This window comes from Varanus komodoensis, unplaced genomic scaffold (genome assembly GCF_004798865.1).
Source record: "Varanus komodoensis strain SLA01 unplaced genomic scaffold, ASM479886v1 scaffold110, whole genome shotgun sequence".
NCBI classification, from domain to species: Eukaryota; Metazoa; Chordata; class Lepidosauria; order Squamata; family Varanidae; genus Varanus; species Varanus komodoensis.
Window position 1 is genome coordinate 673091 of NW_025335318.1, and position 27253 is coordinate 700343.

General features: G+C 45.3%; 2 protein-coding genes and 1 long non-coding RNA gene across 8 annotated transcripts; 1 reads left to right on the forward strand and 2 right to left on the reverse strand.

Moving 5' to 3' along the window:
- Positions 1-2582: 2582 nt before the first annotated feature.
- On the reverse strand, positions 2583-7723 carry CLP1 (cleavage factor polyribonucleotide kinase subunit 1). Its single transcript, XM_044420869.1, has 3 exons — positions 7634-7723; positions 5937-6560; positions 2583-3981 (listed from the first exon to the last, which is right to left on the reverse strand). Exons 2-3 carry the CDS (start codon positions 6540-6542, stop codon positions 3310-3312), a joined length of 1278 nt encoding a protein of 425 aa, XP_044276804.1. The 5' UTR covers positions 6543-6560; positions 7634-7723; the 3' UTR covers positions 2583-3309.
- A 4071-nt stretch (positions 7724-11794) lies between these two features.
- On the forward strand, positions 11795-18885 carry YPEL4 (yippee like 4). 6 transcript variants are annotated; one of them, XM_044420805.1, is made up of 5 exons: positions 11795-11931; positions 13719-14177; positions 14480-14523; positions 17248-17356; positions 17751-18885. In XM_044420805.1, exons 2-5 carry the CDS (start codon positions 14037-14039, stop codon positions 17838-17840), a joined length of 384 nt encoding a protein of 127 aa, XP_044276740.1. In that variant the 5' UTR covers positions 11795-11931; positions 13719-14036; the 3' UTR covers positions 17841-18885. The 6 variants fall into 6 exon arrangements, with proteins under 6 accessions (XP_044276740.1, XP_044276741.1, XP_044276742.1 ...); XM_044420806.1 differs by having other exon boundaries at positions 13854-14177; XM_044420807.1 differs by lacking the exon at positions 11795-11931 and adding an exon at positions 11943-12206.
- Positions 18886-19119: 234 nt separating this feature from the next.
- LOC123018583 lies at positions 19120-25351 on the reverse strand. The gene is made up of 2 exons (XR_006413798.1): positions 25204-25351; positions 19120-19959 (listed from the first exon to the last, which is right to left on the reverse strand). It is a non-coding gene; the product is annotated as an uncharacterized LOC123018583 (long non-coding RNA).
- Between the last annotated feature and the right edge of the window lie 1902 nt (positions 25352-27253).

Consider the following 27253-nt stretch of genomic DNA (forward strand, 5'->3'; position numbering starts at 1 on the left):
GTCCAAACTTGGAGCACATGTTACGGAGCATTCAGTTAAATAGACTCCTGTTTCATTCCAAGGTCAGTTTGGTACTTCATAGGCAAAAAAGTTGATTCTCCATTTCTTTTGTCCTCCCCCAGCTAAAAGTGCCGAGACAGTCATTCCTTAGATGTATGCAGAACAGTCCTATTTTATAGTTATATTTTATGTGTATTTATACTCTTATCATCATACCCAGCCTGGATATAGTATACATGTTCCAAGACATCTCCATCAGCATGGTACACTGTCTTTTTCAAATGTTGGTACTAGATCAGAAAGTATCTATGACTTGTCACTGGCTCAGAGAAAGTATTGCCCTAACTTGTATTTCAGGTTCCAGAGACATTATGACACAACTGAGTTGAGTTACAGAGGCCACCACCTCAGTCATTATCTGGGAAACAGCTCCCAGCCAGTTGGTCCTTAGTGCACAACTTTACCAACAATGTAAAATGTTCACCATCTCCTCTGAGTTGCCTTCAGGAGATGCAGCCTTCAAAACAGCTACAGAATGTTTTGCAGGGTTCTTGCTACTAGGTTGCCACCCTGGAAAGTACAGCTTTTTGACATCTGTGTGCTAACTGATCCCCTCCATTTGAGAGAAAGAGAAAATTTCTTTTTCTGCTCAAGTGAAAGATGACAGCTAGACTCACCTTACTTTGGAGCAGCTTTCTCCAAGAATGTACTTTCAATGGCTTATTGTCCAGACTAGGTGTCAGGCCCTGAGTGGGCTGCAATGTGGTACTGTCTGTTCTGGGTTATTTCATAAAAGATAAGGCAGGATCTTAGCTAACACACTGCAGGAAGTCCCCACAGGACTATTTTCCCATCAGAAGCTGTTGTCCCAGCAAAGAAGTGCTGCCAACTGAGAGCCTGAGAAGACTGGTAGAGCCTGATACTGCAGTGATTCCAGCATTCAGAGACTCAGATTCTCTTTCCATTTAATGTATCTCTAGGGTTACATTGCATCCAGCCAAAGTCTGATGGAATTATGCATGTTTGAAAATTCATAATATGTTTGATATTTCGATTGGTACAAAACAAGGCCACTCATCTATTGACAGGGCCTGGCAGGCACACCTCTCTGGGGAGCAGGTTCCAAAGCTGAGCCACTACCACAGAAAAGGCCCTTCTCTGGGTAGCCACTCTTCTGATCTCCTTCAAAGAGGACTCCTGAAGAAGGACCTCTGATGGAGATCTTAGGGGTTCGGCAGGGGTATACGGAAGGAGATGCTCCTTCAGATACCCAGGCCCTAAACCATTTAGGGCTTTATATGTCATTGTTAGTCCCTTAAACTGAGCCCAGACTTCAATTGGTAGCTAGTCCACATCGTACAGGACCAGTGTTATGTGATCACCTCTACCGGTCCCTACCAAAAGCCTGGCTGCTCTGTTTTGGACCAAATGAAGTATCTTCAAGAGCAGACCCATGTAGAGCGTGTAGACCCATATAAATTCTCCATTTGGGAGGTTACCAGAGCATGGGTTATTATTGCTATACTCTGCTCATCCAGGTAAGGACGTAGTTGATGGACCAGCCAAAACTGGTGGAAAGTGGTCCTTGCCACCACAGTCACCTGGAACACCAAGGGTAACTCTGGGTCAAAGAATATTCCCAAACTATGCACCGTCCCTTAGGGTGAATGCAACCCCATCCAGAACAGGGCAAAAATCACTTACTTGGAAAGTGGAGCCACCCACCAACAGAACCTCCATCTTCTCTGAATTCTCAGTTTATTGGCCCGCATCCAGCCCATCACACTGGCCAGGCACTGGTTCAGGATTGTCACTGCCTCATCTGGATTAGATGTAAAATTTCCCTCAATATCTGACGGAACATTTCCTCCTGTATACACCTACCTGGACATAAGATCATCCACTGAGGTCCTCCTCAAGCCACCTTTAAAAGATGTAAAGCAGGTGACTACAAGGGGAAGGGCCTTATCAGGTGTGGTGCCCCCATTATGGAACCAACTTTTCAGAGAGCTGGGTCTGGCATCCAGTTTATATGCTTTTCGGTGCCAGGCTAAAATCTTTTCATTTTCCCTGTATTTTAATTGTTAGATAGGAAAAGTTACATTTCATTGTGTATTAAATCACTGTTGGATAGCCTGGGATTGACTATTGTTTTATTAAGTCGATTGTGATTTTACTTGATTGCATTGGTTTTTGGTATTGGTCTTCCTTTTTTGTTGCAAACAGTTTGGACAGCCTCTGGCTAAGCAAACAGTATATTTTTTTAATAAAAACAAACAAGCAAATGTTTCTAGGGGAAGGGGTTCTTATTCCCTTCCTTTCTTTGTTAGTCACAAGATTATCAGTTTAATGTTCATTTCCTGTGGTGGTCCCAGTAAGTTTCCCCATGGTTACTGACTGTAATCTTTATTAAAATAAATCTTTTTTAACAAACTTTCCAGGACAGAAGTGTCTGCATGCAGATCAAGAAGACAGGTCTATTCTCCTCTGGATTCAAGATCTGGAGAATGCCTCCAAGTCCCAGAGAAGGGGCCAAATCCCCTCCAAACCAGTTCCTTTGTTCTTTCAAAAAATAGCAAGAATTAACTTGTACGTACAGAATTTCCATTTATTACACAAAGCAGTCTCCTTTTGCTCAGCCTTACACTGAGCCACACATACCAGGCTTTTACATATTAAAACTATGATGTAGTCATTAAAATCACAGGACTGGGACTTAGGCAAAATGGATTCTAGTCCCCACTCAGCCACAGAGCCAACTGGGTGTCTTTGGACCAGTCACAGACTCTCAGCCAATCCTACCTCACAGATTTGTTATTGTGGGGATACAATTGAGAGCGGGAGGAGAAATATATGTAAGAAAAAAGGTGGGATGTAAATCTAATAAATAAACAAGCCTCTGAAGATAGAAGCACAAGCATGAAAATATACATATTTTAGAATTTATTACATCTTAAAAAATATAATATAAAAAATCACTCTCTCTACAACATGACTACTTTCAGATGGAACAATGAAGAGAAGTGTTTCAGTTTCAAAGACTGGGGCCTCTGAGAACCCAAAGAACAATGTAAAGCAATGTTAGCAGGTAACCATGTTTGCCCATTATGGCTAGTCACACATTAAAATCCATGAATCCTCTTAGCTTCACCCTTTCAGTTGTTCTTTCTAATGGCTGAGAGAAAACTGAAAGGATTATTTTAAATGGCTCAAACTGTCTCCAGGGTTCTTTCCTGTCCATTTTGAATGATGATGTTCCATACAGGGCTGTAACGGTTTTGTTTATATGAAAGCAAAAATATGCTGGTGCTACTTGAGATCCATGAAACGAATGTCCATAATGAGTAAAAAGTTCTTGGGCAATGGACGAGGTGCTGGTGAAAGCACAGTGAACACCTGACGTTCCAGATCCACTGCAGTGACAACAATAAAACCAGCTACACTAGTCTCAGAGATGTTCTCATCCGTACCATCAGCTGTACTCACACTTAACAAGTGGTGCACCATATCACGACCAGGTGTAACCGGTACCAGCTTGAGCTGGTTGTCTTCTTGTGACATGCCCAGAGGCAGACATGAGTCAGGGATTGTGGGTGCTCCCACCTTGTATATCTTGACATCAGAGAACTTGACATCAAAGGCATGTGGGTAGAAGCACCCACGGAAGCCATAGAAGTATTCACGTATGCGGTCATCACGAAATTCCCGTCGGAAGTCCTTGGAGCGTTCCACCACTCCACCTGACTTAGGGAGCAGCACCGTCCGAACAAAGTGAGGCAGGTCTCGCTTCAGTTCATTGTAGAGGCGCTCCTGGTCCAGCACTACTACAACATCAACTTCAAAGGCGGAGGCAGCATGTACAAGTGCCTGGTAGCCAGATCCCTTCACCCAGCCACAGGTATTGATGACACAGCCACTGACTGAAGCCCGGCGGTTCACCTCACAGCGTTGGTTAAATACATCAGCCAAGCGAGATGTGATCTGCAATGAGGAAGAAGCAATACCAATATAATGAACAAGAAACTCACAGGCTAAAGGACAGGTGTCATTACACAGCTGACCTCCTTGGAAAAGTTGTCTTCTAAGAAATCTCAAGAACTTTTACAAATACTGTCTCAAGATGCCTGTATACATTTTAAGAGTTAATTTGTGTTGTGGTTGTATGAAATGATGAAGCCTGCTATACAACAGCCTTTTAACTGATGACTGAACCTAGGACCTTATAAAACAAAGATGAGTACCCAACTGCAAACTTAAATTTAATTTCATTCTTCTACAGGGTGGACTCAAAAATCTGATATAAGGTCGGGCAGATTTCGAGGAGCCTGGCACCTGAGCACTTCAAAATGATTGCTGCCAATTTAAGTCAACTTTGTACAAGAATTTGAAGTATTTGTCTACTTTTGTTTGATATATCTTTGTGAAACCCTGATTGAAACCCTTACTCAAACATGCAGCTCACTTGGTAGCCTTGGGGAGGTTACTAGCATCCAACCTGAACTGCTGTTCAGGGTTACTAAGGCTGCAGTGTTAAACATGCTTACTGGGGAGGATGCTCCAGGGAACACAGTGAGGCAAGTAAACAGTGAGGCAAGTAAACTTACATAGGATTATATGTGAAAAGTTCAAAAGCTGCTTTAAACATTTCAGAAAAAGGAGGGGAAATATATACATTAAAATTTCAAATAAAATTGGTTAATCTTAATCAGCATTAGTGATTTTTTTTTCAAAGTAGAAAGTTGGCATATTTTAGAAACTTCAGGCTGAAAGAGAGATTTCTGCAGTAGTGATACAAAGAATATTCAAAATGTATAAGGCCAAAGACAAGTAAAATATCACTCATGAAGGAGCCAGGTAGACTTGACTCTAAGTTTAAAACACTGAGAGCAGGTTTCATCTTGAACAGCACATTTGATCAGTAAAAAACCATTCATAGTGACAACCTTCCCCAACCAGATACCCTCTGTACATTTTGGATTTCAGTTTCCAGAATTCTTGACCATTGGCCATGCTGTCTAGATCTGATGGTCTAAAATATTTGGAGGGCATTAAGGCCACAGAAGGCTACCAGTGAAATGGCAAAAAAGTGAAGAATTCTACGCTCATTCAAATCAAGGGACTTAAGCTCCTGTAAATGCAAATTAAGCAGAGCTGAAATACAGCTACATGCTGAACCAAATTAACAGGACTAATGATAAGAAAATACTAATTAGAAGCTATGGAAGAATCCTTGCCTGGCTCAGATCTACTCTTTCAATACAGTGCCAGAGATCCTGTAAGAATAATTTTTATACCCCTTCTGACTACAATTATCTAAACAGTTTCTACTCATCAGCCCACAACATTAAAGAGGAGGAAGTAATCACCCAATCAAAATATACTTGATACCTTTCTTCTTTTGTACTACCTATATCTGTATAAGGAACTCCTCAGTATAATTTTCCCTGACCAAATAGCTGTCTAGAATTAGACTGCTTCTTTGTCTGTGGCGAGCCATGTATCTCATGGGAACTCGATGGTGATAATTATCTCCCGTTTGGTCCCTAGTATCAAGCAATCAGAGAGAAGCACGAGATTTATTTTTTAATCATCTTATCTATTCTCCATTTGATGAAGATACTTGAAGCTATACCTAGTCAATGAAGTTTAGAAATCCTATTCCTGTTTAGACAGGAAGGTCCTACATTTCTCAGAACTGTCCAGCAAGCAACATGGCTGGGGCATGCTGGAAGTTTTAAGGCCCTTTTCCCATCTAAATTTCATAGGACTTATTTTAACATGTGAAAAGTTAGCCCTACTGTGTTTGGAGAACCTTCTGATCATTCTACTGAGTGGTGCCCTAGAGCTCTGCACTGATTGCAGAAGGTCTTGTACTGGGACCAAGATGTATACATAGGATCACCATAAACAAACACTACTCCAAACATGCTACTTACCTTATTATAGAGTTTGATGTTAGTGCCAGGTGTGGTGGAGCCAAAGTGATAGACTAGAGGGGCCTGAACTGAAAATCCTTCTTCAACATCTGCAGGTCGTTCAATATAAAGTGCTCCCATAGTGCCTGGGATAGAGATTGAGCCCTGGCCTACATCCAGCTCCACAAAAGTGGGTCGGCGCCCTAGACGCACAGCATAATTCAGCAGCAGGCGGCAGACAGTTGACTTGCCCACATCTGTGGGGCCCACCACCATAACCCGAGGCCCCCGTTCATCTTCACGCTCAGCCTGCCACCGCATCTGCTCCAGGGCTGTATGGGTGTTGAGGTAGAGCAACATGGGTGTGTCCTTAGAGACATAGGCTACTTCAGTTCGACCAGTCAGTTGTACTGAACAGCCATGCCAGGTGAAGACAGCCACTTTGGCACCAGCATCAAAGGTGAATTTCTTGTTACGTGTCAGCTCTGTTCCAAAGATCTCAGCCATGCCTGTCATAAGCTCTAGCTGGACAGTTTGTGAGGCTTCAACCTCAAAGCGAAGTTCTGTCTCCCTCTCCAGCTCAAACTTGGCCACCAGTTTCTTATCATCCCCAGCTTCTTCTGCCATCTTGTTTATTTGCAACTTCTATAGGTACAAAACACAATTTAATTATATGTTTTAAAAATAAAACATGAAATTTGGTTAGCAGGCATGCAAATGTATTGGAATTTCTTCCAGCTCCTAATATTTATTTTTCCCGGAAAATAAACACATTCTTCAAATAGGTGGACAAGTCAAGTCTTACTTTAATGTTTAGAGTTTAAATTAGGGTTCCCCACTTGGGTTTTGCCAGATGCTTTGGACTACAATCCTCTAATTTCTAACCATAAGCCAAACTGACTGTGGCTAATAGAATTTACAGTGCAAACATTTGGAGAGATCTAGATTGGGAAAAACTAGTGCAACTGATGACTCTGTTGGAGAGTGGGTAGAAAATTTCTGCACTGTTTAAAGAGCTTTAAGATTTGCCATGTTCTGTAGCATATATGGATAATATACACTGGTTTAAGCTTTATTAATCTATTCTCTGAATTTTAAAGACCATGAAAGCAAAAAGTTTACAGCATGGGGTTGTATGGTCCGACTGTGCATTTATGCCTAGAGTATCCTGCTTTAAGGCTTCATTTTATTTAAATCCCACGTTAGAAACTTGACTGAAAGCAGCGCAGGTGGTAGCAGAGCAGTCCTTACTTCCCAACCTAGACTGCAAGCAAGCCTCATGGCTGTAGCCTACTATGCTCTACACACACTTAAATAGGCATTATACTAGTTTCTCCCTTGAATGGCCAGGTCTGGCTCTCTGGTGAAAGTGACTGACTTTGTTTATGTAGGTCTGAAACCACTCCAGATTTAATCTAGTAGGAGAACACTATCTGTATTGCGCTGACAGTGGCTAATATACCTTTTCACTAATGAAGTTTCCTTCCCCATCCCATCAATCCTGCTCTTGTGCTTGCTTTTCAGTGACTAATAAAAAGCGTACGTCCGAAAGGGACTAAGGTAGGGTCAACCGCTATGATGCCCCCTCATGAATGCCCCGCGAAGAGGCCACGAGGTCACCTGGCTTCCCTCTTCGCCGCGCAGAGGACGCGGCCTGAGAGCGACGGTCTCCATGGGAACGGAACCAGGGCCTTGAGGAGCTACAGAAAGTCACCCACCTATTGAATCCACAGAGATCCGCGCGCCCGGGACTCAGATCGGGTCCGTTGCCCCGGAAGTGAGGAGACACCGAGTGCGCACGCCTCAGGAGCGCCTCGGCGTTACGGACTAGAGGGCAGTGTAGTTCTCCCGTGCATGCAAATCACTAGGCGAGAGGGGAAATGGTTGCTGGCCGCGCGGCCTCCTGGGCAATGTAGTTTCTGCGCGCGCTTGTGACCTTCGTGTACTGTAATAGGGCTTCATCCGACTAAACGCTGAAGCACGAAAGTAGGGGGCAAACGTGCTGCTCTTTTTTTAAAGTAACTTTTTATTATTATTTTCTACAAACTAAAAAAAGAAACTAAAAAAAAAATCAATCATCAGAAACATCACACCTGCTGGGTCAGCCCATTTTTTTTTATAGCAATCTGTAAACATATATTTTTATAACAGCAATCCGTAAACGGGTCTACGCCTAGTCCCGTTTCTCCAGCCAATAGTAAAAAGAGTTCCAACACAAACGTGCTGCTCTTGACCAGCCCCGTAGCGCAGGATTGTTTCCGTCTCATACGTCAGCTTCAGCCACAGGTCCTTCAGAATGGCTGTCGCTTAGATACCTGAATCTGTTGAGCAGTTAAAAATGTAACTTTTTATGGCCATATCCAAAATATACCGATATTGGTGGATCAAAACAGAGTGGTGTACGTGTACTTGAATCTTCCAGGAATTCTGAAATAGGAATAGGCATCGCTGTATCCTGCAGATGTCCAAATCGATTCCATGACGGGGGTCTGAATCTACTCTGTCATTTTCAATTCCCAATTCTGTCTCATCATAATATGATGCTAATTTTGATGTGTGTTGACAGCAAATAACATATCATAGTCTTTGATTACTCTGATGCCAAAGGAAAAGTCTTTTAATCTTCAAGGTGCCCCAAGGTTCTTTTTTTATTTGACTACTTGGAAAAATACACCATTTACTATATTGCATATGTAGAGGCAACGGAACCAGAACTAAAACAGCATTTTTACGTAAGGAAAACAGGTTTCCATTCCTCACCTCTATACAGCTCCCCTGCATAATACATGTTACTTGCAGGAAATAATGGGAAAATATGGCAGAACTGTATATTTCAAGCTACCTTTCTTGAAGGTTACAGCTAACAAGCTTCCAATGGCTCAGAGCTCAGGCAGACTGCACCTACTGCTTGCTGCTCTGTTATGACTCAACAGCTGTGGTGCAGAAGTCCCAACAGCTGTCCAATCTGAAGTATAGAGGTTACTCCTCCCCTCCAGAAGCTAAACAGCACTATAGAAGCAATGAGAAGTTGCTCTTGCGAAATCCTATACATATCTACTCATATGTAGGTCCTACTGAAATCAGTAGGGCTTTCCCTGAGGTAGCTGAATATAGTGTGCAACTAAGGATGCAAATCTATGCATATTAAGACAGACAAAACTCCCACCATTCCCCCCAGCCAGCCATGTGGAATGCTGGAATTGTGTGATTTTTTTTCCTTTCTAAACATGCATACAGTTATTCCTAAGCCACCTAGCAAGACCTGTTCTGGATTTTCATCCACATCCTTGCAAATGTCTATTCCAAATGGAAAACAATATTACAGCATGCATAATATTTTCATAATTGCAACTTTGCTATGTGACTGTTGCTGCTAATTTTGCTCTATGTCCAGGTTAAACCTAAGAGCCACAGTTGTCAAGCAGATGCCTACAGAATGCCTACAAGGAAGGCATGAATGCAGTAACTCCTTCTGAGTTGTGTTCATCAGCAGCTGGTATCCTAAGGTAATAAACAGCCATCATGACTAGTAGCCACTCGTAGCCTTAACCTTCATGAATTTGTATAATCCTCTTTTAAAGACATCCACACTGGAGGCCATCCCTATACCTTGATGTAGCCAGCTCTACAATTTGATTATGTATTGTGTAAAGAAGTCCCTCCTTTTATTTGCCTTTGATCTCTTCCCATTCAATTTACTATCTGACTGAGCTGTAGAACTATGAGAAAGGACTTTTTCCACAACATACATAATTTGCAAGAATGAAATATGTTTATCAGCAAGCATGTTCACTAGAAAGTTTTGAGCCATTTGTTAAGAATATTGGTAGATGTACTAGCAACCTCTCCTTCAAAAATGGTAATTTATTAGTCTACTCAGTTAATAGCAAGACCACAACTGTCTCCTTATAAGCCATGACCTGTCTACATGTAGTTATAGCACAGTGAGAGGCAGGCCTAAAATCTACACTGGCCCTGTATTGCCACTGATGGGCAGCAGCTCTCCAGAGCAGGCCAGCTAACCTGCCTGATCAGGAACCCCAACCAGTAAAACTACATTGATAAGCCAGTAAAATCCAGAATTAACCTAGCAAAGCTTTATATTCTCCCCACTGCAAAATCCATCTGCCTGTTCCCATAGGCCAGACTCAAGCCTGGCTCCACCTGGGGCTTGATAAGATTCTGTCACTGGCAGAGATATCCTAAATCATTCAGCCTTATTAAATGACCCAAGGTCCTAATATTATGGATGGGGGAAAGAGCCAACACCTGTACTCTGACAGGATAGAACTGAATAATCTTCTAGACACTCTCCATTGAGGGAGATATTATCTCCTTTTTATATGAGGAAAATAACAGCACACAGCTTCCAGATACTTCCTTGCCCAACATGATTGACCAAGAATGTTGAAAGAGTCAGTGACACACCCAAGAAAGGTGTTCTGATTTAACTGCAATATTGATGTTTGCAGAATTTCCAACATATTTATGTTTCTCTGAATGTGGATTACTGGCTATGTACCAACAATTGTAGAATGGAGACAAAATTTGATTCAGCATGGCTAAAAAGATGTGCACATGCTTCGGATATAAAATGAGAAGGACATCTATCATTCTGAGGAATTTGTCATTCTGGAAAACAACATCCTCCTGGAAACTGATGTATAAGGGATCAGAGCATGTTGTAATTCCTGGTTATTACTATCTACTACCAGTTAGATATAGGGCCTACTTGCATGAAAATCAGCCTGTAGCAACCTTGATATCCAGTGCCATGGCTTTTAATCCCAGCTTCTCATAAGAAAACATATGGGGGTGTTCTAGCACTAGTGAATAATGCCCATAAAAGATGGAAGCCCTTGGAATAAACTTAAATGAAAAATCAGTGCTTGGAGATGTTTGGTGAAGAATTCTGGGCAATTCAAAAAACTTGTTTCTCTTTTTAAAGCAGCAAAAGCTGTACTATTTAATGGCTTACTTGAGAGAGCTTGACGTCTCTCCATCCTGTACTTTCGGCATTGGTGGTGTAGTTCATGCTTTCACCGAGGAAGGCCGGTGCTCAATATTCTCTATAGCAGCACCAGCAGGATCTAATTTGTCTCTCTGCTGCTTAGTAACAGATCAAATGGCTGCAACTCTATGCTTATAGAAATCAATACCAAACTCCTGTTGGGTTTAATGGGGCAAGACTGTAGATTAAAAAAGCTGCTCTTCTGTTAATTGCCTGTTTTTGGTCCCAGGCTCATCTTGGCGTGGGAAAGGCACTGAGGATGCCATGAGGCGTTCGTTAGGGGTTGCCAGCCTGACAAAACAATGACACGCTTGTGGACGACTGAAGGTTGAGGACCGTCTAACATTCTGGGGTGCCGGGGCACAGTGTTTGGGGATGCCTGGGAGCAGTTCGACGAGTGCCTGGACGTTTCGGGGGGCGGAAGGAGCACCTTGGAGAGTGATCTTGCAGATTTCCAGCCTGTGACCCTTAGCTGCGTCGCTCTCCTCTCTCCCTGCGTCAGAGTTGCCACAGGCGCGCAACGTGGGATTTATTACCTGCGCGTCTCTGCCCCTCCCCACCCGTCTCCCTCGTCCTCGTCGCCTCCCTGGCCGCGCGCCGCTGCCGGCCCTCCCCGATGTTCAGCGGCCGCTTCTTTCACCCCCGCCTTTCTACCCCGCCGTGCCCATTCCCCTGCCGTGCCCCCCTCTCCCCGCAGCATCCTTGCCCTGGTGGCCCTAGCTTATCCCCTCCTTCTTTGATCCGTGTCTCCGGCCCCGCTCTGACGTAGCGGGAGGCTGAAGGAGGGGAGGGGGGAAACGGGAGGAGGAGGAGGAGGGAGGAGGGATGGATGACTCACAATGTTATGATGCGGTTCCACAACACACAGCCACATTCGGCTACAGACGGAGCACAAAAGCAGCCCTTTGGCTGCCCTGAAGCTGCGCTCCCCTTGGCGCGACCCCTCGCAGAGCGCCGGCACGAGCAGGCAGAGGCGGAGAGAGCCCCCTGGGAGCGGGCTTCAAGGTGAGCAGCGCGGAGGGCAAAGCCGGCGCCGCCGCCGAAACTTTCCCTCTGTCCACCCTTCCCGCGACACTTGGCTTGACGAGTCCATCCTCTTCGGCCCCGAGCCGTCTCCCGCCGGGCAGAGGCAAGGCTGTGCAGTCCAGCTCCGTCCTTTGCCCGTTCCCTTCCTCTCTTCTGCCTTGCCTTCTTCCCCCGCCATCCCTCCATGGCCAAGTCCCAATGGGAACTTCGCGACGCCAAATCCGCCTTTATTTTCCTTCCGCGCACGCAGCCACGTGAGTCAGACTCTGCGGTGATTAACGCGCCCGGGTCCCCAGCCACAGGGGCTCCTCCCACTTCGCTTCTTTTCTCGCCCTCCTTATCGCTCTCCCTGATCCCCCTCCGCTCCTTCGGGGGCGTGGGGGGGGGGGAGGGCGAACACCGAGGTAATGCAGCGTGCGGGGTGTGGGGGGGTTGTTGCTGAGATGATTCTCGCTGCATGGAACAGAATCCGGGCCTTTTGGAAGCCGGAGTTGCGCGGAGAGCGGCCCCGCGCTTGATTCGCCGCAGGACGGAATTGGGTACGCGGATGCTCTCACCGCCGTGACAAATAAACGAGGCTGCTGGGGGTGGTGGAGGTGGGGATGGGGGGAGCTTTCGAAAGTCAGCTCGGAAGGTGTAATGCCTGTTTCCTACCGGCAGGAGGCGGGCTTGCGGGGTTCGGAGTCATTGACAGAACGAGGGGAGTGGGGGCTTTGAATGAAGGTAGAAGTAACAGCGTGGCTCCTGTAGGGGGCTCTCACAGACGCAAGAACGGAGCGGTCTGTAGTGTATTTATGCGCAAGCACAGAGGAAAGGGGGCATTTCCAGAGGCTACTGCCAGCAACTGCTCACGAGACATTTAGCACCGCTAGATATTTTGGACTTCATCTCCCATCAGCCCCAGTCAACGTGGCCAACCGTCGGGAATTCTCGAAGTTCTCTGGATTCTCGAACATCTGGATTGGGGAAGACCACGCTAGAGAGTTGGGTTTAGGATAAGAATTCAGGGCTGAATCTCTACTCGATAATTTCTTGGTGGGCTTTGGCAAGTCATGCTTTCACACGTGATGATAGCCACTCAGGTTATGTGATACACTGCACAGTAGCTTATGAATGTTGTTGAAATGGCAATGGGATAGACTGGATAGGAGTAGCTCCTAGGTCAAAGAGGCATTTTAGTTAAGGAGAGTATTACTTCTAATTCAGACACAAGAACTGCAGAAACTGCGAGACTGCACAAACTCAACAGGGAGTAAAACCCACTGAACTCAGTGGGATTTACTTCAAAGCGCATATGCATAGGGTTGGGCAAATACATGTGAAAACAATGACCGTTCTTAACATACTTATAGTTTATCAGGTTATGAAAACTGTAAGGACAGGCAGAACATACAGCATAAAGCAAGTGTGTTTTTGGACTGCACAGGACAGAAATCTGAATAAAGTTCTTTTGTTTCCCCAGTTGCACAAGGACCATGTGAAATAAGTCTGTTCCTATTTCACATGAGGTTTGAATCCTGCAGAGCCCAATCCTTGTAATACAAAATAGTTACTGACCTCTCAACTCTCAGTTTTCCTTTTGAGCTTCATAGGTGGGCCCCAAATACACATACACACCTTTTCAGTGTTAGTTTTAGAGGTCAGATGAGGATTTTAATCACAGCTGTGGCTGTGAATATGAAACAAAGACCTAGTGGTAATTATTCCAGATTGATGAATCTACTCACTGCTCTGCCTACTTTAACTACACCTTCTTAACTTTTCAGGATACAGCAAGACTTCCACCCTGGAGAAGCAGTGTAGATTACCTTCCATAGGAGATGGCAGAAAAGGGAAAGGAGCCAATGTTCTATGGTTGCTCCATCTGCCAGATCACTGCTTGCCCCTTTCTCTCTCTGTAGGTGACTCCCCTTTCAGTCTGCTTCTCATCTGGGGGGGGCCTGGCAGTGCAGCCCCCCCAAACTTCACTTTTCTGAAACACGGCTCTAGCCAACCTGCTTCGCTGCTTCACTTGTGACCGCCTGTGTGGGGGCTGCACGGCACCTGCTCCCCCACCTCGACAGGGCATTGCTCTCCAGCCTGTCATGCCCAGCTGTGAGCCAGTACCACCTGCTGCCTGCCTCCCTACCAAGACCTTCCGCAGTTACCTGCCTCGGTGCCACCGGACATACAGCTGTGTCCACTGTCGGGCACACCTGGCTAAGCATGATGAGCTCATCTCCAAGGTAATGTCCTGGGGTCATGACAAGCCTAATGAGAGCTCTTGTTTCTTTGTGCCCAAACTGGATCTCTGGCATTGTGCATTTCCCCACAGCAGTGCCAACCCAGGGCTCCAGGAGGGAGCCATCTTCCATCAGCATCCCACTGGGGTGTCCTATCAGCACTATCAGACTGTCTAAGAATAGTCTGATCTTTTTCATGTTGGGGGAGTTCTACTTTTAAGCAAAACTGTTGGGTTTGGGGAAGGGGGGTGGTCAAAGCAACTTTCAAGGGAGAGAGTTGTAACTCCTCTACTTTATCTCCACAGTCCTTCCAGGGAAGTCATGGGCGTGCCTATCTTTTCAATTCTGTGTGAGTGTCCTCCTGCAATTGGTTTTATTTGGTGGGGGTGGGGTATAATGTGGGGAGAGTGCAAGAGCAGCGGAAGGCAAAGATATGGTTTTGTTTCCAAAAGCAGAGAGCTACTGTTACATCCTGCAATGGGATGTAGCGAGGGTGACCTATTCCAAAAGCAATTTTGTTGGGGCGGTTCAAATGAGGTTAGGGCCATATCTGAGTATTTCCCTGGCAAAGAATATCTATGGAAGCATATATTCATCAGATCCTCAGTCAGCATCACATAGTCCCCAAGCATTGTTATAATCAGGGCTCAGCTGGAACTAAGCCCATACATAGGCAAGAATGAAACAAGTACACCTCTGTACAGCTACAGCAGGTTTAGTTCAGCACCACGACCAGGCTCCCCAGTGCTAAGGATGCGGGCATCAGACTCAGTAGGCATGATTTCGAGGCGCTTCGCAACTAAGCAATTCTCTTCTCAGAAATTAAATCTTGTATGGCCTTTGGTCCTGGAGTCTCATCAGTGCCATTCCTTAACTCAGTTCTGGTCTCTGCCTCATCATCCTGTTGAACTCACTGGTAGCACTGCCAGGCCTTGTAATGGAACTCCCGACAAGTTGGCCTGCGTTGACATGGTTCTCTCTCTTGGCTGCTAGCTCAACCACACAGAGGATGATATACTCTTGACCTTCAAGCATGATCTACCTTGATTCCAAATTGCTGGTGAGAATTCTTCTCCCCCTGACTTAGAGATTAATCATAGTATCTATGAAATATTTCCCTATTTACCATTTGCCATTCATCCCTCTGCTCTTTGCAAAGGCCATTTTTAATACTGAATGCATCTGCAAAGGTTGGTGTATGATTAATCCTGCCTTGATAGACAGAAAGGGATCAGAGCATTCCTGATCATTCTTCAGGCTTACTATGCTGTGTTGTTGTTGTTGTTGTTGTTATAATTCATACAAATACAACTTATAGTGCACAAGGCTTCCCAGTTGCTGTACAATGTGCCATGCTTTTGGCACTGAAGAAAAGTGCATCTCTTTCCTTCTCTTCAATTCTGATTGGCCTTTGGCAGGGAAAAGACCGAGTCAATCAGACCGAGTCATGGAGATTTTGCATTTCTCTGTCATGGTTGTTGAACCCAGCCAAGCAAACTGTTGTTTTGGAATGATTTTTTTTTTTTGGGCCGTTTCTCCAGTGGTAGAAATGCATGGGACCGTGAAAGCAAGGATTCCATTGACTAGTTCTGTAGGAAGTGACAAAACATCCTGTATTTTATGATGTGTGGGCAGTTCCTATGGACATTGCAGATTAGCTATTGTTCAATGCCTGCTAGTACATTCTCTAAGCAAGTGATAATTAGACTTTTGTGTCACTATTCCTCTCCAGTGTGATCCTCCTGTTTTAGCCCTTACCTGGACAAACATGAACTGCTTAGCCAAAGAATTGGTATAGAGCACCTCATTCCTGCTCTTCTCTGCTTTTCAGATGAGTGTGAAACTGGAGCATTGTTTTGTATAAAGCAGGGCAAGGGAAGAGGAAGAAATGTAGTTATGGTACCTTTCACTTCAATGGAGGGACAGTTTATTTGAAAACCTAAAGTAACTGATGGAGACCAAACTGGAGTAAAGGACAAGATCTTTATTACTTTAGAACATCCCTCAGATGTTACTGGTTCCACATTTCAAGAGAATTTAACTTACTTTGCAATGTGTATCTTACCAAGACTTGATCCATTTTCTCATTCCAGGAGGGCATTAGTATTATTTATATGAGTCTGCTACAATGAGCAGAAGCATCATAAATTTAAGGGATCCATCTGTATCTGCCAGAAACTATAGTTCCTGTATTATTCTAAATCCATCATTGTTTCTAGGCCCCCATCTAGCTGGAGTGGCCTCTATTCCTACCCAGCTCCATCATCTACAACTAACTTGGGAGACCACATACAGCTTTATAGAAAGCTTCCAAGAAGTTCAAACATTTGGCAGTTCCTATGTACAGATCTCATATTGCCACGCTCAGTGCAGGATGAACACTCTGTATTTCAGCTGACAGAACAGCTGGCTTTAAGATTATTCTTCATACTGCTGTTCAGATTCTGCTGCAGTCATTAAATTATTGGAGCATGGAATGCCATGCCAGAGATGAGGAAGAGATCTAAAGATTTGAGGAATATTTAACATGGCTGTCAGAGCTTCCTCTCTTCCTAGACACCAGTGTATTGGGATAGTTGTCACTGCAGGATGGAAGTTACCCAGTGTTCTTGTTCTGGGTAAGGTTTGCTGTTCTGTAGATACTTCTCCTGGCCATTGTAGGTCGCTGTGCGACTGAACTAAGAATCCCTCTTCAGTTCTCCCTGCTCCATCTTCAGGTTCATAGCTGAACTGCTTGGATTTTCTTTTCTTTAAAGATCAGTTGCAAAGACTTAATTGCAACTCTTCTGCATCCTAAGTAAATAGCTGTAAACTGAAACAATTGTGGTGTTTTGGTTTCTCTTATGCAAACACAAAAATGTTTTGGTTGTGGAGACCTTTACATTAAGTGTCCCGAGAAAGTACCAGCATGGTTTGAAAGACTTTGCTTTCCTTCTGCATGATTACTTGCACAGGTCTTAGGATTGGGACATCCCCACCCCCTTTCTTGCAAGTTGGAGGCAGAACAGTATAGGATACAACTTGTGATAAGGATGAAATGCAAGACGGTGCCTTTTAATTTCTTTGACTGCAGGGTTAATGTGGGCTGCGGTCCAGCTGAGCAACGACTCTTGCTCACTGGTCTCCATTCAGTCGCTGACATTTTCTGTGAAAGCTGCAAGACCACACTGGGCTGGAAATATGTGAGTATTGAATCTAGGTACATAATAAGAGTAAACACTAAATCCCCCTCCAAACAAGTTCGTGCAAACACCCTTGCTGGAAAGAGCCAAAACTACCCAGCTATGGAGAACCTGTTTCCGCGATGCTGCCCGGTTACATGCTACCCTTATGTGGTAAACAACACCCTTTTTAAAACCATGGCACAAGGGGATTATAGGTGCCTGTGTCCCCATGGAAATGGCAATCCCCCCCCCCCCCCCCCCCCCGTTGCAATAGTTGATGCTTTTGCTTTGCACACCGCTCCCTGCCTTTCAAAAATCTATCTGCATCTGAGTGCCATAGGCTCTATGGAGGGAGGCTAGGCAGGTGCCTGAAGTGAGTGGGCTCATCTCTTCCAATTTCCTCATTTGCCAGGAACAAGCGTTCGAGACCAGCCAGAAGTACAAAGAAGGGAAGTACATTATTGAGATGTCACATATGGTGAAGGACAACGGCTGGGACTGAGGGGGGCCTCTAGGTGCACAACCTCCTGCGTAGCATGCCTTGCCCTCTCCTAACCCCACTACTGCAGCTGGCATCCCAGCACAACCAACCCAGCCCTCTCACCCCTGTCTCACAGCATCACCCGTGGGAGTGGATATACCAGGACCCTTCTCCCAAACCTCTTGGACTTTCTGAAATGCTGGATTCAAAGTTTGGAGGACCCTGCCCTGCCCCGACAGCAGAAGGGGAAGCTTGTAGGGTTCAGGGGCCAGTGAGGGAGAATTTTGGATTGGATTCTACTTGATCTGTACCTGCGAGGGATGCTGCTCCCACTGCGAGCACCGGCTGGGTAGCACCCAGAACTGCGAGCCTGGAAGTGGGTTTGAACTTTGCAGTCCCTCATGTAAGACAGACACACGCCTCTCTGGAATGGGCACAGGGCAAGCTCTTGGGGAGTGGCCATCACTCACAGCAGAGCACACGCTTTGCCTGCGGAAGTCCCAGGTCCAGTCCCTGGCAGCTCCAGTTTACTGAAGAGCCTTATGTAGCTGGGCTGCCAGGAACCCCCACCAGAGGCTGCTGGTCAATTGCTTAGTGCTGAGCTGGACGGACTGGTCCAGTCCAGAATAAGGGAAACTTCTCATGCACCTCTCCTTTCTGGCAAGAATTAAAGCGAGGGCGTCAGCCTATCAGAGTTGAACAGAGAAGGCTGGAGGGAGGGTACGCCCCTCCTCGTATGAGACAAAAGGTTTCCTGGAGGTAGGGGACAGAGGAGCAGTCCCTCTCCACATGGGGCCATGGTAGTTCACGTCGCCCTTCACTATTCCCTTTCCCAGTCACTGCCGTGGTATTTTCCCCATGTTTATTCTATGGAGTCTGTTTCTTTGTTTGGGTCGCCATGTGCTTGTGATCCCTGGGCACTATGATCCCCCACAACCCCCCCACCAGATGAAGAAAGGGTGGGAGGTCTGCTGGGGGCAAAGCCTCAGCACTGTCACCAGCGCAGGACTTTTTTTGTATAATAAAGGTGTTTTATATTTAAAAAAGAAGAAAGCCATAGTACCAATGGCTTCTGTCATCCTGGCTTCCTTGGCTAGCTTCTGCGCAAAACTGTCCATTCTGTTCACATATTTGCTGGTCAAACATAACAAGAGGACGGCTTGCAATCAAGTATAGAAGACAAAAAGCTTGATGGCTCACTGCTTGCACTTTAAGGCCACTGTAACATTTTAAAGCAAACAGTAGCACTATCTGGACAAGAATTTGGAAAACTGAGTATACAATGAAATACCAACCAACATGTTTCTCTCCATTTATAGCTGGGGACACTATATATGCAAAATTACTATGAGCCAAGTAAGCTGCCAGCACAGTTACCCATATTTTCTCTTCCACATCTAAAAAGAATCAGTTTTCTTCCCGCAGACTTTAGCTTTTACCAGCAATCAGCCAAGCATTATGAAGACAGAACATGCACCCAGTGACCAAGAAAGCATGTGGTGGCAGGTTGTTGCAGCTGCCTCAGAAATACACGTGTTAAAAGCTGACTTGCAAGGAATGAACTGGCCTCCACGCCACATTGGCGTGTGACCCATTCCAGGCTAGCAGCCAACCCTGAACAGGCCCATGTAAGGGATGGGATGCATGTGCTGCCTCAGGTGTCACAGGAGCCCACCTTTTGCTACCAGGGTGGGGCAGGACAGGACAATCCTTTCCCCCATAACACATCCCTTCTGTCTCGCATAGGAAAGCTCTATGCTACTCCTTGAGCTTTGCCAATAGAGGTAGAGAGGTTCTGCGCTGCTGTGGCCGCCCACCCAATGCCCTTTTAACATTGCACTGCTTGGGTTGGGGTTAGACAGTAGCACAATGTGAAAAGAGCCTCGGACAGGGGCCATGCCCAGTGCATCAGAACGGCCTTCACTCTCTCCGCTGGAACAAGAGAACCACCATCTCACGGGAGGCGAGAAGGATCCTGCTGGGATTTATCTAACTCTTTTATCAGTATGCTTTCTTTCAAACGTCCTCTGTGGGGTGTTGGGATGCAGTAATGCACAAATCAAGTCAATCATCCTCTTTTGTCTTCAACCAGCAGAAGCATCCAATTTTAAGTTTCTAGATGATTGCTCAGGAATTCCCCCTAAGGAAAAAAAAGAAAGGGCAGGGGGGAAAAGGAAGATGAAATTACTTGTCTCTACCATACAGCTTGCTTCTGGCATGGCACAGACCAACTCTACATCTTCTGTTGGATAGGAGACTGGACTGCTGAGGCTGTGCTAGAATGGCATAGATGATTTAGGAGACCCCTGTTCCATTTTTATTTTGCTAAAACATCCCTAGATTAATATGAATTACCATGCACCAGTACCTCGATTAGAACAGCTTTGGTTCTGGCATAAGTACAGTATCTCTCTTGCTCAGAAACTAAGCAAACAGCTAGATCCAGAAAGCAGGGCTTAACTTTTATCTCTCATCATGAAATCTTCTGCCACTGCATTCTTTTAATGCCCAGCTATCACAGAAGAATATTCTGCATCAAGATGGAATTAAGCCACAATTTAAAATATTCAGCAGGTATTAGGGTAATAGGCTTAACATCTTCACTTTTCCCCCAGGATTTTAAGTTCATAGCTTTATCAGTTATCTCTCACATACCACTTCTGGTTCTGCATCTAGTCGCTCATACGAATAGAAAGGGATGGTTGTCCATGGAGTCGCAATGGGTCAGACACAACTTCGCAACTAACAACAACAACAACAATCTCCCATCTCAAGTAAATGCAGGAAAGAATGTGGCATTACACTCAGAATCATCCAGCAGGTCAGGAGCAGAGCCAGGGACAGGCACCCGTTTTCCCCTAAGCCAAGTCTACTAGTGTATGCACCCATTCACCAATGCTATTGTCCAAGACATGGGAGCCTTCTTCCATTTATGGATCATTCCTGAGTCAACCATTCATATTTCCTCATTGCCTGGGTCCCATGCTGTACTTTCTGTGTATTGATGCCCTTGCCAGTGAGACATGCATTCCAGTTCAGAGGCCTTGATCAGGGCTATAAGTGGATCACATAATATATCACTAAGAGTTTCTAGCAGTGGGGCTAGGAGGACGCCCTCTGTGGGGATGGGACTTGCCCTGCTACCTGGAGGAATCCCAAGAGACTGTATGGGCCAGACTGGGGTGCCATGCAGAATTTGCTGATTTCCAAATTCAGATTACCACTGTGTAGAATTATGTATGCCTCTATGTTAGTGTAGTCTGGAACATAAGAAGGCCTTGCCATAGTAAAGCATCCAGTATTTTATATCAACTGCTGCACTATCTGTTTGACTGTGAGCTTACAAGCCTCATGAGTGAAAGAAATACTTGACCACATATTCCCTTGAGCCTGTGGAATTCACTATGTATGCTCCAAATACTGATCATAGGTGAAATTATTCTAGCCTGATATAATGGCTAGAGGTTTTGTTGTAAACACTGCTGAAACTCAGGGTAAAAGGCATTCCCTGTCCAGCAAAACCCAAAAGTAAATAGATAATAAAGGTCAGGGTGGCAAACAGAACGGCAGGCATGGAAAGCCGATTTCCCAAAGCAGTGAGTGCAGCCAGTTGAGGTTGGGCATCTTTCACACCACTACCTTAACCAAAAGCCCCACAGTTATGTCACAGCACAAGACCTTGGAGTTTGATTCCTGTAAACACCAGGTAGAAAAACTGTAACATAGGACAGAACTTTCCTCAGAACTAAAGCCTTGTTAACTAATAGAGGGAGACATGAAAAAGAACACCAGTCTACAGTCCACCAGTAAAAATGAAAGCAGGTAGAGGAGTTAACCAAGAGTTTCCTCAGTCTCTTAGATGGCTTAGCTAGGAATAGCATCATGGCAAGGGAGGGAGAGAATGACAGACTGTTTAGTGCAAGGACTTTAGGTCTGGGTGCAAAAGGATGCTCTGATCAATAGGTCATTTACCTACCAATGGAACTGAACCCTGTGACCAGATACAAAGCAAATGGAATCGAGAGATGACAACATACTTCTGAAATGAAGGAAGGAAGAAACAGTTTTCTAGCTTGGAGTGTGAAGTGAAAGCTAGACAAAAGTGAGCTGCAATCGCATTTATAATTGTATCCCTCTTTTCACACACAGCTCGCACTATCAATATAAAAATGGGGGAAGGGAGAACCAGTAAGTAACAGTTATTATATTCTACAAGTGAACAGTCTGCTTGATTGCTAGAGCAAGGCTTTCTATTTCAATAAATCTGCATAACTTCAGCAGTTGGTAGAAATAACTGAAATATCTCAACTTCTGACTACTTATGAAGGCCCCAGTTCAGTGACAGCCATCAGATTGAAAGGGCATGTGAAGATCAAGTCTGCTGACTGGAGGCGAGAAGTCATTTACATTGGAGTTGAGAAGTGCACTGCCATTCACTTTTGTGCAACATTGCCAAGATCAAATGTAGTAGGCTGCTTGACTGGTCTCTTCACAATCATAATTTCCTCCAATCTGTGAAGGATGCTGTGAATTTCCCAGGACACACAGGTGGCCCCATCTGGCTATGGAATATGGAATAGCTGTTCCATGCATGCAATCCCCCCATGGTGGGAAGTAAAAGGTCACTTGATCAGGAGAAATGCCACTAGCTAATCATGTTTTCATTTCAAACTACTAAATCCTGATACTTTAAAGACCAAGTTAATATTGTTATAGAGTTATATTTCAAGCTAATTAAGCTGTACGTGCCATAGAGGGAAAGAACATGGCAATTAGTTGTAGGCACTGTGAGAAAACTAAGACTGATAGAGTGCCTTCCAATGTGGCTGCCTGTAACCCTCTGAACTTTATGGGCATCCAGTTGAACACAAAGGCAAGGATTGCCTCCATGTTTCTCCCACCCTGCAAAAGACAGAGGGTTAACTTCAGCCATGTCTTATGTCTCTTGTCCCTGAGAAGGAGGGGTAGAGGTACCACCAGAATGCCTTGGATCCCAGTGGAACCTCACTCCTCTCCTCCCTGCCCCCAATGCTGACTCTGAACTCACACTTGTAACTTTGGGGCTACAGCCAGCAAAGAAAACAACTGCTCCAGCTGCAAGGGCAGAGGGAGGGCACTCCATGGTTGAAGTCCTGGCTCTGACCCGAAAACACATTTCCAAGGTGAGCCTAGGACTCTGACCTATCCTATGGCCTTTGAGACACCATCTAACAGCTACAGAATTGTGCCCACACAGCACAAGATATTCAGAAACAGCAACAAAGAGTCTTGTGACACATTCAAGATGAACAAATTTATTCTGGTACAGTCCACAAAAAATGTGCCAGAATAAATGTTAGTCTTTAAGAAACCACAAGACTCTTATTTTCACAGCAATAGAGTGACATGGCTACCATCTGGAAGATATTTAGAGTATCACTAACATTTCTAACCTCATAATATTTCTGGACTTCCCACAGATTCCATCTCATTCCCATAAAACAGAGATTCCCCACTCCTTCAAAATGGGCTTGTGTGTATGCGCTACAGGAGATGGCTTGCACTTGTGCACCTGATCGAGGTCTTTTTCCCTCATATACATTGGCCCTCCAGCTTTTCGTTTTACTTCTGAAAGAGCAATATACCTTAGGACGTAGGATTCCTTCAAGGCTGTACCAATAGGATACACTCATAAAAACGTACTTTCTCTGAGAAGTTCCTTCAACATCAGAGCATGATATCTAATGGAGAACAATTTTCAAATAAGTCATGTAATAATTACTGCCCCCTCACAAGTAGCTTTCACCTTTCTGGCATACAGATGCTTGGCCTTGCAATAACAACATACATATTGCAAGGCTAAGCATTTATAAACCTTGTATTTCTATACAGGGTTGCCAATTGTTGAAATCAAAATGTTAATAACCACTGAGCAACCTGAAGGTGAAGCTTAGAGCATATCCAAAGCCTAGCAATTTCTGAGTGGCTGTGTACAATTGAGTTTAAAGGGGCTCTGATCATGAGAACTAGGCTGTACTTAAACACTGTGCCTTGATCTAGTTCCATCTTTCCTTTCTGATGCAATGATGCACAACATCTTCTTTAGGTGTATGTAGTTGCTAGGCCTTGGTGTGGAAATACTAGGCTTGGTGCTACAAAAACTGGAATTTTCAAAGGGACAAAATGTAAACTGTGAAGACTAAAGAAAATTTGGGGGTTGGAGAAGTCCTCCAATATTTGGCTGCTTGATGACTGGAGAAGTATTCTTTTATAAGCACTCCATACAGCCTTTTGTCTCAGAGTACACAATACTTCTTGGTAACTAAAGCCTGAGTTAGAAATCCTGCAAAGCCTTTACACATGAATGTGTTCCCAAAGGCTGTTTCTCCATTCAGTATTCTGGCCAGGGTCATGTCTACACAGGAGCTTTCTATGATGCTGGCTTGGCATGGAAGCGATACATCACAAAGCAGTGCTTGACAAAAGAACACATGGCAGTTCTGGATTTTGTGCACTGCTTTCTGCATGTCGGGCTGTGCCACGCTGTCCATGAGTCCCCATTATCTTGAAAGACAACACTTGTTGGATTCAGCTGAATGAGGGCACACAAGATTGCCTCACCCTACCCCAGCTGTGAACATATCCAAGCACCCTTTGCATTTCCCATACTTGGGGTACACAACACACACACGGGGGGGGAGAGAGAGAGAGACAGAGAGAACATGCTAGCTGGAACATGCATCCAGTTTTAAAATTCGTCCTGCTTCAGCATTCACACATGAGCAAGTATAGAAGGGAAAGGGGTTCAATGGTGCTTTTGGTGTTTCGTAGAACTCTGGCTGTAGCCTGGGAACGCTACTGGGGTGGAAGCCTGAATGCGCTCAAGGCATCACTCAGCCTCACGGATCCTCGGGCTCCATGACCCACCTGCCATCTTTCCCCAAACCCAAGCCGCTGAGGTAAGAGGCCCTGCCAAGACTTGCCCACGGGGCTCTTCGGGGCGCTACTCCTGTTCCGCAGCCGAGGGCAAGGAAGTGTCGGATACGGGACGGCGTAACCCACCTCCCCTATTTCTCTTTGCTTTTCGGCCATTCTTCACACCACAACCGAAGAAGTGTCGCCCCCGGCGGGATTGCACTGAGCTGGCGGGCGATAGGGGAGCGGGCAAGAGAGGTTAAAGAGCCGCGAAGCTTCCAGGAGCCCTCCGTCTCCTGCTGTCTCCAGCAGCGCTCTTGACGCCCTCTCCCACCATCCCCACTCGCCCCAGATCCAGCAAGAGCTTCCACCCTCCGCACAGCCCACCCCGCGCTTGAAGCACGACGCGCGTGAAAGGGAAATGGTGTGTGTTGGTCGTGGTGCTGAGGAGCCCCCTCGTGCCTAGGAGCGAGTCGCTGGACATCTTTACCCTTTCAGCAGCTCGTTTGCTTCTCCTCGTCTGTCGCCTGCCCCAGTGGCAGAGGTTAACACTTGCGGGGTGGGGGGCTCCCCCTTTTCCCAGGCATGAAAGTGGCGCGCAATGTAAGCGGCTCCCGCTTCTCCTCTCCGCATTCCCTTCCGTCCATCTTGAATACTTGGGATTCTTGAATGGAGCGTGTGGGATCCGCTCCGCGTTGCTCCCATTGGCTGCCCGTTAACCCTTTGGAGAGGGCCTTGGCCTTCTCATTGGCTGCGGTGTCTCTCCCCCCTCCCCCCTCAGAGCTCTCCGCGCCTCCCCGGCAAGCCCGCCCCGTGGTCAGCTACAACCGATCTTCATGAGGGACTCTCGTTCTTTCTGTTCTTTCGGGAGATCACTGGGAAAGCTCGCTTGGATGTTCACGCAAAGGCGTCCATGGCGCTCGTTAGCAGCGAGCAAGGCCTCCTTCCGCCCGTCCGCGCGTAGCTGCTTTGCTACCCCCCTCCCCGCAACCAAACGTCCTGATTGTAACTTCAGGCACAGCGCGATGGGGCTTTGCTGGGAGCGCTGGGGAGCAAATGGAGAAGCGAGCATTCGCTCTTTAGGCCCTCGGTAGCTGCTTATCAGGGAAAAGGTCCGTAAAGCATGGAGGGGGCGTGGGGACGACGATGCCAAATTTAAAAGGCGTTCCATCTTCAGGTGCACACCTAGCATGTTTTCAGTTTACAGAAGGATACCTGTGACAGTTTCGCAGGAAAAACAAGAGTTGCAGTACCTTCAAGACTGAAATGCATTTTTATTTTTATTTATTACATTTATATCCCTTTTTCCTTCCAAGGAACTCAAGGTGGCTTTCATAAGTCTCCTCCTCTCCTTTGCATCCTCACAACAACCAAGTGAGGTAGGTTGGTTGGAGCATGAGTTGGAGTGTGGACTCAAAGCAAACTCAGTTCTTTGGCTGAGTGGGAACTAGAACACACATCTCATGAGTTCCAGTTCTGAACTCTTTAACATCACACTGGGTCCTTTTTTATGGAATAAGATTTGGCCTACTATGATGGATTCACCCATCAGAGGAGTACACCCATGGATCCAGTGAGAGGAAAATGTAGCAATGAGGGCAGAGGGAATACAAAACAATGGAAAAAATAGCCTGTGATGATGATTTTAAAACTTAAATATATCTAAAGTAATAATTACAGTGAGTGTTTACAATGTAGTATTCATCATGATAAGCTGTCCAGAGACTTTTTGAAGCTGTCCAGAGACTTTTTTAGTAATGGCATGGAAAAACTTTAAATAAATAAGTAAATAAAATGATATAAACTTCTTGGAATTGGTAAGCCAATTAACAAAGGAACAGGAGAAACATTGATTCAGGTTGCAGATAACAGAACTGAATGTTTGGTAAGTTTTAATTCAGAGGTTTCACACTAGATCTCCCTTTGAAGTTCCTTTGTTCAAGGACAATGGCTTTCAGGCCAGTTCCTAAAAAGTGATGTGTGAATGCCACAAACATGCATCTTGCATAGGCAGGATTATCAGGGAATCTGATTGGCTGCAACCCCAGTTATGTACAGTTGGTGGCAAGCAAGGGTTTGTCTCTCTGAATTGTTTGTGAGTGCACAGCAAAAGAAAGACAAAATCTGCTGTGAACAGGGATGCAAAAAGCAAAGTATGTAAAGTGGAGTGCTAAATAAAATAGTTCTTCAAAACCTAATTCTTAAATGTAGCATCACAACATTCACTAGTGCTACTTTTATACTTTTAGAATGTGATCGGGGCTAAATCCAAGGAGGGCATCATCTATACTTACCAGAAACATTCTGCCAAGGGGAACAAGAAGGAAGGAACAGCACATGAATACACATGTGTTTTCACTGACTGGGTTCACACAACACAATAAGCCAGGGTGATTTATAAGCCAGGGGTGGACGCTGAGTTTAAGAGAAAGGCCCATACAAACCATTACCTATCAGCCACTAACATTTGGGATGCAAAGGGAACAGGTGGGCATATGGTATGTCCATTCAAATAAAAATATCCATTTTCAAACTTGCTT

Bases quoted from the DNA above. Each gene is read 5' to 3' on its own strand.
- CLP1 (XM_044420869.1), bottom strand. From the start codon at position 6,542: ATGGCAGAAGAAGCTGGGGATGATAAGAAACTGGTGGCCAAGTTTGAG. The intron at 3,982-5,936 runs GTAAGTAGCATG...TCCTCATTGCAG, and splicing joins ACATCAAACTCTATAATAAG to ATCACATCTCGCTTGGCTGA.
- YPEL4 (XM_044420805.1), top strand. From the start codon at position 14,037: ATGCCCAGCTGTGAGCCAGTACCACCTGCTGCCTGCCTCCCTACCAAG. The intron at 14,178-14,479 runs GTAATGTCCTGG...TTATCTCCACAG, and splicing joins ATGATGAGCTCATCTCCAAG to TCCTTCCAGGGAAGTCATGG. The intron at 17,357-17,750 runs GTGAGTATTGAA...CTCATTTGCCAG, and splicing joins CCACACTGGGCTGGAAATAT to GAACAAGCGTTCGAGACCAG.